At 44.2% G+C, this 12293-nt stretch overlaps 1 protein-coding gene across 1 annotated transcript in view; it reads right to left on the bottom strand.

Moving 5' to 3' along the window:
- Positions 1 to 12293, bottom strand: part of LOC135548727 (roundabout homolog 2-like) — a 132498-nt gene that overhangs the window by 9149 nt on the left and 111056 nt on the right. The window contains exons 12-21 of the mRNA XM_064978593.1: positions 7602 to 7768; positions 7216 to 7337; positions 6803 to 7019; positions 4439 to 4563; positions 3839 to 4016; positions 3173 to 3397; positions 2632 to 2671; positions 2356 to 2495; positions 1510 to 1797; positions 59 to 209 (exon numbers count right to left, since the gene is read on the bottom strand). Coding sequence (XP_064834665.1) covers positions 59 to 209; positions 1510 to 1797; positions 2356 to 2495; positions 2632 to 2671; positions 3173 to 3397; positions 3839 to 4016; positions 4439 to 4563; positions 6803 to 7019; positions 7216 to 7337; positions 7602 to 7768 — 1653 coding nt within the window. The remainder of the gene's footprint in view (positions 1 to 58; positions 210 to 1509; positions 1798 to 2355; positions 2496 to 2631; positions 2672 to 3172; positions 3398 to 3838; positions 4017 to 4438; positions 4564 to 6802; positions 7020 to 7215; positions 7338 to 7601; positions 7769 to 12293) is intronic.

Here is a 12293-nt window from a genome sequence, read left to right as displayed (position 1 = left end):
GTGTGTGTGTGTGTGTGTGTGTGTGTGTGTGTGTGTGTGTGTGTGTGTGTGTGCTTACCCTAGCTCCATGTCCTCATGGTCATCTATGGACAAATCCTCCACCACACACTGCTCCAGCTCCCCAAAGGAGGGGGGCGCTGGCAGTGCTTCAGTCCAGTTCATAGAGGGGGTTTTCACCGCCTTGCCCATGGACTTCTGCTTGGGTTTACCTGCACATAGACACACAAAGAGATGTTTTACTTGGTCCTACGGTCTCTAAATACATGTTAATACACTTGAAAAGGGTATACATGTATGTCACAAACATAACTAAAGGTTCCCTTGTAATTTTTGGAGGCATGAATCAGTGTTCTTGAAAAAGAAAAGAAGAGCCACAGACTCAAAGAGTTCAGATGCAAAAATGTAATAACCAACGTTTCGACAGCCAAGCTGTCTTCATCAGGGTGTAATGACAAACACAGCGGGTCACTAATTTACATAGAGTTTGAAAGGACACACACAGGTGTCTGTAATCATGGCCAGCTGTGGCTTTATTTCATTGGTTGATTTACAGATATAATTAGAACATGTAAAAAAATCATTATTCCATGCAATCATAGAGACAATTTGGCTACATAGGCATAGTAACATTACATGGGGTGGCAGCGTAGCCTAGTGGTTAGAGCATTGGACTAGTAACCGAAAGGTTGCAAGTTCAAATCCCCGACCTGACAAGGTACAAAAGGTACCCAGTTGTAGCCCACTTTTTGGAAGCAAACCACTATTTCATCCCTTCGCTATATCGGCATCGAACACGTCACCCTCCTTAGAAGAGGGGGTTGACCTTTAAAATATATTGTGAAAACGAGTGGTCGTCTGAATCTTTAATTTAAAGACCCTTGCTCCCTTTGGTCTCAATGTAAAGTCTGATATGAAGCCATTCTTGTGATTATTGTTTTTGATATCCATTGTACAACATTTGTAAATCAACCAAAGAAATAACGCCACAGCCGGCCATGATTACAGACACCTGTGTGTGTCCTTTCAAACTCTATATAAACTAGTGACCCGTAGTGTTTGTCATTATACCCTCGCCTTGTTGGTTAAGGGCTTGTAAGTAAGCATTTCACTGTAAGGTCTACACCTATTGTATTCGGCGCATGTGATAAACACAATTTGATTTGAAGACAGCTTGGCTGTCGAAAACGTTGTTTTTAAATTATTGTATCTGAGCTCCTATAGTGTGCGGCTCTCCTTTTCTTTTTCAAGTGTTCTACTCCGCTAACCAGGTATGCGTTTCTTCCGCCTCCAGATGAATCAGTGTTACAGCAATTTACAGTAGGTTAGCTACCGCTACGTCTCTCGTTGCTAGTTAGTAGGTACCTTAATGCTGTTCTATGGCTCCGAAAATGTCAAAGTGACTCCAGTTATTATATTTAACTTGGTCTTTTTTTGTAAATGTTGCTTGGGTTTCGTGGTGCCCCAACTTGAATCATACCATGGGAAACACAATCTTAAACGTAGTCTTACCACTGTCCATCCTGCAGCGGTCGGGTTGGGCATACTGGGAGGAAGGTCCGGCGGGCTGGGTGATCCAGTGGCCGCCATCTTGCTCTGTGGGGCTGTGAGACCCCTGGAGTGCCTGGTTGGTGAAGGGCATGATTGGAGTGCTGGCGTAGGGCGTGGTGGAGGAGTAGGGGCTGTTAAAGCTGCGGAGGTCCTCGGCGGTGGGGTCGATGGTGCTGTAGATAGGGCCTTCGGTGGAATCGCCCGTGCTGTATTTCTCTGTCTGGTTCAGGTAGTTGGATATGCCCGCTTCTGGTGCCGAGGGCGGGTCAGAGGTGCGAGGTCAGATTCTATTTTGTCATTTGATTTATGGTATTTCTAGATATTTAACTGCAGAGTTAGTGTCAAAGTTGTTATGTGAGCTACAGTTACCATGACATATGCAGGTTACACTATTTGGTAAGGCAAAATATATTTTATTTAACAATAATTCAACTTGTTGGATTTTCCAGAAGTGCTTGAATTCAGCCCCAAGTCTGCCGTACAAGTTGATATCACATGAGATGATGGAAACTATACTTTGAGACTTCTTCAAAGACTGAAGGAAAATCTCAATTGCATACTCCTCATGTCCTCTCTCCTCCCACATTGTTTTCTCAAACCTATTGGACGAGAAAGCCAGAGGTCCCTCCCCTCTGACCTTCTTCTCCAATGGGTTTTCACAAGGAGGCAAGGAGAGAGAAGAGAGGACGCGAGGAGTATGCAATTGAAATTCTCCCTGAGACTACACAAAAGGCATCGTAGAGATAATCCCTGGATGTGTACAAAACAAACTGACTGCTGTGAGCAGGATCATGCTGTGTCTCATACCATTGTAGTATCTCTCTGCAGTGTCATGTTTGGCGGTGCAGCAGTTGACGGCCTCTTTGCCACTATGGACCAGGTTGGTGGTGGGCCATGAGTCTGCCAGCCACGGGTAGTTGCCCATGTTGCCACCCAGCATGCCAGGCCTAAACATAATAAAAACACACCACTATGATCATACCTGATGCCAATCCACAACTTGGTTCTCATCACTTTACTAAAAGAAGACGAGTAATAAGAATGGGAAAGTCTCCTTGAAATAACATAAACAGGGATCCTTACCTTCCATTGAGTCCAGATGCCTCTCCATGTGGAAAGCCAACTGCAGAAAAAAAAGGAAATATGCATTCAGGTGTGAATGGAAAGGTCAAATACAGTAAAGCACGAGTGGTGGCCATAATGTCATATGGTACAGTTGCACTCGAATATATTGGCACCCTTGCACGTTACTATTTATTTATTAACAAAGCTTTTGGTGTTCACACGTGTATTGATTTATAATGGCACAGGGCCAAGAAACTTCACTTCAAAGTAAAATTAAATAAAAAATGTCCTGGACTTAAATTATTCAGAATTCAGAAGAATTCTAATGAATTTGGTTGGAGGCAGGTGATTCTCGTTCACTGTGTGTAATTTAAAAGAGAACATTCTGCTCCATTGCACTGATACCCACAGAAGTTCAGGCATTAGTTCGGGAAACAACCTCGACCTTCCTTCATACTGGACACAGAGACATAGAATTGGTATCCAAAAGTTCATCTGACTCTGTTAAGTAACGATAAGTGTTGTATAAAGAGTGCATAAAATAAAGTGTGTTAAGTACCTGCAGGCGTGTAGTTGAACGATGCGGTATAGTGACTCAGCTCCTTTCTCTTCTTGCGGCGGCAGTAGATCCACACACTGAAACCCATGAGGATGACCCAGCAGGCCCCGCCGATCCCAGCGATGAACGCCGGCTGCTTCACCACATCAGTGATCTGCTCGGCCAGGCTCACGCTGCCTTCATCACTGTCCTCGCTGGGCACTGAAGGTGCCTCCGCTGGCAGCTCTGAGGGAGAGCGGCAAGTAAGTAAGGAGATTGATTGATATTTCGATTCTCAGATATTTCGATTTTCAGACAACTTTTGCCATGTAAGTACTGTATTATAACCATCATTTTCCAAGTAATACTGCATGGTTTGAGTACTGTGTATGACAAAATGGTATATGTTATAAACCAAATGACGAATGGCAAAACATTTAATCTTCCATACCTCAGAACTGTATGTAAAGTTAGAATCATGCTTGTTGGCCTCAACATTTGATTCTAAGTTGTACACAGACTCTAAGCATGCTTAACACGTGAATATGACGCTGCTGTTACACTTAACAATAATTTCAGTCATTTTTGCTTCCCTTATTACAGTTCCGCTCAATCTTATACTATATCCTTGATATGCCGGAACTGAAATGACTAATTCTGCTAGCTTGTGGTTCTGCGGGGACTCACTGATGAGGATGGACACAGGCTGGCTGTGGGTGCCCACTCCGGCGCTGGTCACTGCTGCCACCTCCACCTGGTACAGAATGCCTGGCAGCAGCCCCTTGAGCACAGTGGAGAGGAAGGTGCCATCTACGGTGGTGTTGATGTGGTAGCGGGTCTGGGTGTCGTTGCCTACACACCACACCTGTTATTGTTGGTTGGAGGATTGTGAGTTGGTGTAAGAGATGGAAGATGTCAAATTTACAGTGTCCATTTTAGCACTGCCTGTTGGGACTTTGAGGCAGTCCTAATATGGACACGATTTATTTTCCAGTCCTGTTTGAGCTGGTGTTTACATGGTATTTAGTTATTTAGTAAATAAAAACATATTTGGTAACTATGTGTGCGTTCTGGTACCTGCTTTAAAAAATGTAAAACAATTCATAGCTACTCCTTATTTCCAATGACTTGTTTTAATGAATCCAAAAGAAATCATTGTAATTATGTAACTATCATTATTATATTTTTTATTTTACCATGTTATTTCTAAGTAAATACCACCCATATGGATGGTTGTCATTGGATTGATCCAATCATGATATGTCGTTTCTGGTTCAGTCATCCTACCTTGTACTCCTGGATGATTCCATTCTGCATCTCGGCGGGGGGAGGCTCCCAGGAGACACTAATGCTGGAGCTGTTGCTCAGCTTCACTGTAACCACGGTGACTGCTTTGGGAGGGGCACTCGGGACTGCAGGGAAAGAGGGAAGATCAAGTTGTGAAAAAACCCAACTCCATGTTGACATAGAAAAAATTAAATAGGGACATTTGGTAAGATAGCAAAAATATGATTAGATTTTGATGAAAATGGCAGACTCCATCAAATGCCATCAAATGCCATGAAGTGGTTATTGGACTAAACAGTTATTTGCATTCATAACCGGATGTGAAGGTCACACAGGTGTTGGGAATTGCAATCCAATTGAGACTGAATTGCTTTTGACTTCACAGAGATGTGACTGCTAGAGGCTCCTTAACAGCTAGCTATTTTAAAAAAGTCAGACCTCAAACTGTTTCTGCTTTGTGCCCTCCAAGATAAATACTAAAAGGTTAAATTCACCACTTTTTATTTCACCCTTACTTTGCTGGGTAAATTGACTGAGGGCATATTCTCTTTAAAAGCAACGACTGTGTATGACCAATCAAATCACCACTTTCAAAACCTTTTTTTACACCTGGAAGTCCCATCGTAAAAAAACTATTTTAAAACCTTGTTACTCACCATTCCCTCCATTATGGACATAGGCTATCTTAAGTACAGTGGGGAGAACAAGTATTTGATACACTGCCGATTTTGCAGGTTTTCCTACTTACAAAGCATGTAGAGGTCTGTACTTTTTATCATTGGTACACTTCAACTGTGAGAGACGGTATCTAAAACAAAAATCCAGAAAATCACATTGTATGATTTTTAAGTAATTCATTTGCATTTTATTGCATGACATAAGTATTTGATCACCTACCAAACAGTAAGAACTCCGGCTCTCACAGACCTGTTCGTTTTTCTTTAAGAAGCCCTCCAGTTCTCCACTCATTACCTGTATTTACTGCACCTGTTTAAACTCGTTACCCATATAAAGGACACCTGTCCACAAACTCAATCAAACAGACTCCAACCTCTCCATAATGGCCAAGACCAGAGAGCTGTGTAAGGATATCAGGGATAAATTGTAGACCTGCACAAGGCTGGGATGGGCTACAGGACAATAGGCAAGCAGCTTGGTGAGAAGGCAACAACTGTTGGCGCAATTATTAGAAAATGGAAGAAGTTCAAGATGACGGTTAATCACCCTCGGTCTGGGGCTCCATGCAAGATCTCACCTCGTGGGGCATCAATGATCATGAAGAAGGTGAGGGATCAGCCCAGAACTACACGGCAGGACCTGGTCAATGACCTGAAGAGAGCTGGGACCACAGTCTCAAAGAAAACCATTAGTAACACACTACACCGTCATGGATTAAAATCCTGCAGTGCACACAAGGTCCCAATGCTCAAGCCAGCGCATGTCCAGGCCCGTCGGAAGTTTGCCAATGACCATCTGTATGATCCAGAGGAGAAATGGGAGAAAGTCATGTGGTCTGATGAGACAAAAATAGAGCTTTTTGGTCTAAACTCCACTCGCTGTGTTTGGAGGAAGAAGACGGATGAGTACAACCCCAAGAACACCATCCCAACCGTAAAGCATGGAGGTGGAAACATCATTCTTTTGGGATGCTTTTCTGCAAAGGGGACAGGATGACTGCACCGTATTGAGGGGAGGATGGATGGGGCCATGTATCGCGAGATCTTGGCCAACAACCTCCTTCCCTCAGTAAGAGCATTGAAGATGGGTCGTGGCTGGGTCTTTCAGCATGACAACGGCCCGAAACACACAGCCAGGGCAATTAAGGAGTGGCTCCATAAGAAGCATCTCAAGGTCCTGGAGTGGTCTAGCCAGTCTCCAGACCTGAACCCAATAGAAAATCTTTGGAGGGTGCTGAAAGTCCGTATTGCCCAGCGACAGCCCCGAAACCTGAAGGATCTGGAGAAGGTCTGTATGGAGAAGTGGGCCAAAATCCCTGCTGCAGTGTGTGCAAACCTGGTCAAGAACTACAGCAAACGTATGATCTCTGTAATTGCAAACAAAGGTTTCTGTACCAAATATTAAGTTCTGCTTTTCTGATGTATCAAATACTTATGTCATGCAATAACATGCAAATTAATTACTTAACAATCATACAATGTGATTTTCAGTTGAAGTGTAACTATGATAAAAATTACAGACCTCTACATGCTTTGTATGTAGAAAAACCTGCAAAATCGGCAGTGTATCAAATACTTGTTCTCCCCACTGTATATGCCGTCCATATTAGGACAGCATCTGTCTCAGCAAGGCTTGTGTCAGTCTCATCTGAAGTGGTCAGTATCAGTAGCTTCTAGCCAGTCTTACCTTCCTCTGGTGTTCTGACAAGAAGCAGCCGGCTGTCCATGCCCTGGAACTCGTCGAAATAGGGCCGGATCTTGATCTCGTACTCAGTGCCTTTGAGCAGATCAGCGACCACGGCCAGGCGCTCCGACGGGGCCTTGACATCCTGCAGCTGCCAGGTGCCACCCCTGGGCCGGTAGAGAATCCGGTAGCCCTGGATGTACTGGGACTGACGGTCCACCTGGGGATTGGAGGAAAAACGACATTTGGACAATTAGAGAAAAGGGAGAGATACAAATAGATAGGAGATATAGTTCTACTACCCTTGTATATGGGTATACAGTAAAACATCCAATAAAACATTCATAGAGTGTGAGTCCAACCAATAGCCTTTATCCTGTGAAAGATGATATAAACACTCAGGTCAGGGTACTCACCATCCATGATACTTGAACACTGGAGGCAGTGAGTGTGACGGGCTCCTGAAGCTGAACGGCCACCTCTCCCAGCTCTTTCTGGACCTGCCTGTGGTCCACTCCCTGGCCGGTGGGACTTACATCTGCAAATACATCATGAACAAACTTCAAGACACAAAATACTCAGTAAAACGATAGCGGATGCTTAACTCACGTACACACTTGATTGACATACCCTAAATTGTTTTATATGAAGCATGAAGCCTTCAGACCTTCATGCTTTCATGAAGCAAGTTTTCAAAATGAGAGAACTATTATGTTTTGAATTCCCACACTTGTTTTACACTAACTACCACTCTGTACTTATTTTTTAAATGTATTATGTTGTGTCCCTCCTAGGTACTGACCTTGTGTGCGGACGGGCTCAGAGATGGGGCTGGGGTCACTCAGGCCATAAGCGTTGACCGCTCGGACGATGAATAGGTAGATGGTGTTGGGGAAGAGACCACTGACCGTGTGTTTCTCCAACTTGACCAGGTCAGCCACCGTTTGCCATGTACTGCCTGCTGATTGGCTAAAGTAAGAGACCACAGACAAAGATGTCATGTTATTTGTAATTTCCAATTACTTTAGTAAAGTTATTGTGCAAGGCTATTATTTAATGTTATACTTTACAGAGTATGTTATATTGACAGCTGTTCCTATATTACTCAATAGTGACTATCACTATCTTTTCACAGAGAATCCAACTCAGCGGCAAGTAGCCTAGCGGTTAAGAGCGTTGGTCCAGTAACCAAAAGGTCAGAGGTGTGTGTGAAACAATTGTGGAGGCATGCAGAAGCATTGACATGATATCTCTGCATTGGCATGATTGGTTGGCAATAGGTGGCAGCGGTACGTCCTGTAATAAACACAAACTTGACAACTTCCTTCACAATAGCTCTGCTCCGCCAAGTGCAATAAATATGAAAGCCCTGATGACTGTGGAGGCTGCTTCACAGTAAATGCTGTACACCACTTCAGACACAGATTGACGTTTAGGCTGTCCGCAGCAACTCTCTGATTCGGAGGGGTTGGGTTAAATGCGAAAGAGACATTTTGATTGTGCAACTGACGAGGTATAACCCTTCGTTAGGTTATTGGCAAAGCATTCCACCAAACATTGCCATGACTCAATAGTGACTACAAACTGTTCCTCAGTCTTTTTTTTACAGAGAATCAGATAGGAGCCACTAGTATAGCAGAGCCCAGGCTGAAGCTGTTTGCTTAGTCATTAAGTGCTGTGTTCAGCGATGCTTCGCTATCCCCCATGCTCATTTGACGCACTGCGTTCCCGAGCCCAGTGACAGATCCAGGAAATGATGACGGAGCTATTTTTAGCCCACTCAGGTTTTTAGCCACGACGCACCATCAGACCATGCCAGAGCATCTGGTAAATAACAATAACGGCAGCTGTGTGTTTATGACAAGTTTCTTTGTCCGTAAAAAAAAAAAAAATTGTCATCTTAAATATTCGTGTTTTGCCGTCTAATAAATAAAGTGATAAATCTTGTGAACAATGCATCTAATAAAGGCAATTCCGTTTGCATTTTCCTCTCCTGCCTGGTCTTCTTCAGATTTGCTGTCACACCTTGTTTATTGTTTACTGGCATAGTTACATGACACCCTCCTCCACCCCTCGTTACTCGCTTTTTCTTATCTTTTCCTCAACCCGTTCCTTTGTCATTTCCCCCTCGGGACCAGTGACTGCTGTAGCAGACGAGTGACTTTATAGCCGACCTGCGCAATTAGGCGACAGCGATAAAAGCTGTGTGAGCCGTAAATATTCCTCCAGCGGACCGCCCAAAAGTGATAAATCCAAGGTCACTTTGTCCGAGGAGAGGCTGGGAAACTTGGGACACACACAAATACACACGTACATATACACTCTTGCCCCACAAACATGCCAATGTGGGAAAAACGAGTGTTCCTCACCTCCATGTCCTATAGAATGGAGAGAGGACAATGGTAAATCTGTCCATCTTCATACAGTAACAACATGTCAGGATTCTATGTCCACCTTGTCCTGCACGCATGCACACACACACACACACACACACACACCCTTCAACCCCAAAATAACCCCCAGCACCTTAGACAAGGAAATGTTATTCTAAACTAACCTATTCAGTCCCCACAGCAACTCTATAAACAATCAATTTGGGCCACTCCGCACGGTGCTAACTACTGCCCAGGGGGCAAGGTGAGAGAAGAGTGATGCAGGGGCTAGTGAGTCAGGATGAGATAGTCCACACCTAAATGAACAAGGAAGGGGAGGGGGGCATTTTCTCGTAACACAGTCCGTCCACGTCTGGACCTGCTTTCTCATCCCCTCCTCCCTCCATCCCTCTGTGTCCTATCAGCCCACTGTTAGACCATACTGCACTCGTAACACTGTCTATCTGTGTCTGACCTGCTTCCCCCATCTCTTTATTCCTCCATCCCTCTATATTCGTCTTTCCATCCCTCTGCGCCCTATCAGCCCACTGTGAGACCCATAGGAACCTCTCTCTCAGTAAATAGAGCTAGCCCGGCTCCGCTCAGCGTACAATAGCCCAAGGACTCTGTCTATCTGTCTGTGCCAGCCACAATTGAACACATTACCATTTTAGCTCCACAGAGGTGCACTAAGCTGTGTGTGTGTGTGTTTGTGTGACGTTTGATGGGGGCTAATGTCCAAATGGGGGGGCAGCTGGGAGGTTTGGGGAGTGGTTTAGCATGGGCCAGCCTCCAACCTAGCTGAGGTTGATTAGAATGTGAAATGTGTCAGGGTGTCCACAGGGTGTGTGTGTGTGTGTGTGTGTGTGTGTGTGTGTGTGTGTGTGTGTGTGTGTGTGTGTGTGTGTGTGTGTGTGTGTGTGTGTGTGTGTGTGTGTGTGTGTGTGTGTGTGTGTGTGTGTGTGTGTGTGTGTGTACTGACACCATTAATAAAGGGTGAGGGATGGCTGCCCACAGCAACCTCTGACTAGAAATGTTCCACTCAAACAGACAGTGTGGTGAAGAAGGTGCAATAGTGCCTCTTCAACCTCAGGAGGCTGAAGAAATCTGTCTTGGCCCCTAAGACCCTCACAAACCTTTACAGATACACAACTGAGAGCAGTATCATCGCCTGGTATGGCAACTGCACCGTCCGCAACCGCAGGGCTCTCCAAAGGGTGGTGCGGTCAGCCCAACGCATCACCGGGGGCACACTGCCTGCCCTCCAGGACACGTACAGCACCCAATGTCACAGGAAGGCCAAAAAGATCAAAGGACATCAACCACCTGAACCACGGCCTGTTCACCCCGCTATCATCCAGAAGGCGAGGTCAGTACAGGTGCACCAAGAGACTGAAAAACAGCTATCTCAAGGCCATCGGACTGTTAAATAGCCATCACTAGCCGGCTACCATCCGGTTACTCAAACCTACACCTCAGAGGCTGCTGCCCCATATACATTGACATGGAACACTAGTCACTTTAATAATGTTTACATACTGCTTTACTCATTTCATATGTATATACTGTATTCTATTCTACTGTGTTTTAGTCAATGGCATTCTGACATTACCCGTCCTAATATTTCTATATTTGTTAATTCCGTTCTTTTACTTTTAGAGTTGTGTGTATTGTTGTGAATTGTTAGATACTACTGCACTGTTGGAGCTAGGAACACAAGCATTTCGCTACACTGCTAAATATGTGTATGTGACCAATACAATTAGATTTGATTTGAGAGAGAGCTGGGGGCTGGAGGGGAGAACACTGTGTGTCTGCCAGTGGAGGCTCCTCAGAGGAGGAAGGGGAGGACCATCCTACTCAGTGAATTTCATTTTTTTTAAAGAGTTAAGATAAACCTATTCCAAATATATTCACATCACCAAATACCTGATTAAAACACACAGATTTGCTATGAAGGTATACAGTAGTATCAACAGCACCCTCTAGGGTAGCACCATGGTGTAGCCAGAGGACAGTCATTTTCCGTCCTTCTCTTGCTACATAACCTAAAAGGCTTGTGCTCCTCATTCCCTTTCATAGACCTACAGACATAATTAAGACAACTTGGTGGTCGTCCTTCAACCAGTCAAAGCTTTGGAAAGTATAAACATGTTTTCCATCCAATCAGGCAGGGTAGCCTAGTGGTTAGAGCGTTGGACTAGTAGTTGTAAGGTTGAGAGTTCAAACCCCTGAGCTGACTAGGTACTAATCTGTTGTTCTGCCCGTGAAAAGGCAGTTAACCCACTGTTCCCAAGCCGTCATTGAAAATAAGAATTTGTTCTTAACTGACCTGCCTGGTTAAATAAAAAAAGGATCAGAGAATGATCCTAGTACCTGTGTGATTTTGAAGCATGGTGAGTTGCTGACATTGTTGGATAGATTGAGATGGTGAACAGTTGAGCATTTTTAGGATATTATTCCATTAAAATTAGTTTCTTCAAACTACAGGAGATGGAGGAGGTAGATTGTGTATTTCTTTCTTGGTTTTAAAACTTTCGTTTTGTGTCAAGTTAGTGACATTTATTTGAAATTTTAGTTTTAGTCTATATTTGACAAATTTGACTAAATGTTACTTTAGTTGCAAGTAGCTAGCTAACTACCAGAGTGCAGTTGTCTCCGCCAGAATGACTAGATTCTTTTGTTGAAGAACCCCTTTCATTGCCCACATCAGATTGAAGCCTCTGAACGCCTCAACTCATGCCTCATACCCTCATTCAATCCCAGGTGTGGTTCCTTCCCAACCACAGACTTCTCATTCCCCATAATATTTTACTGTGAATATATTATTTCTTAAATGTTTCAGGTTGAAATAAATCTTGTCTTTGACGACTTTTGAAACACGCTTTTTGTCGTCTCTGTGCGACCCGGGCCTATACCGTGGGTCCCCCATCCTTCTACGTTTTTCAAGTCACCAGTATGTTCAAGTGTGTCTTTAGATGTTATGTGTTACATCAACCCCCTGCCCCAAAAAATGTAGCATGAATAGAGCCGAAATATCTGTCTTCCTGTCTGTTCTACAGAATGCACCACGAGGTTGAGCCCTATTGAACGTGGTCCAACTCCTACTGTCCACTCCGCTC

The sequence above is a fragment of the Oncorhynchus masou genome, chromosome 11 (assembly GCF_036934945.1).
Source record: "Oncorhynchus masou masou isolate Uvic2021 chromosome 11, UVic_Omas_1.1, whole genome shotgun sequence".
In the NCBI taxonomy this organism is placed as follows: Eukaryota; Metazoa; Chordata; class Actinopteri; order Salmoniformes; family Salmonidae; genus Oncorhynchus; species Oncorhynchus masou.
This window is presented reverse-complemented; position numbering and strand designations above follow the sequence as displayed.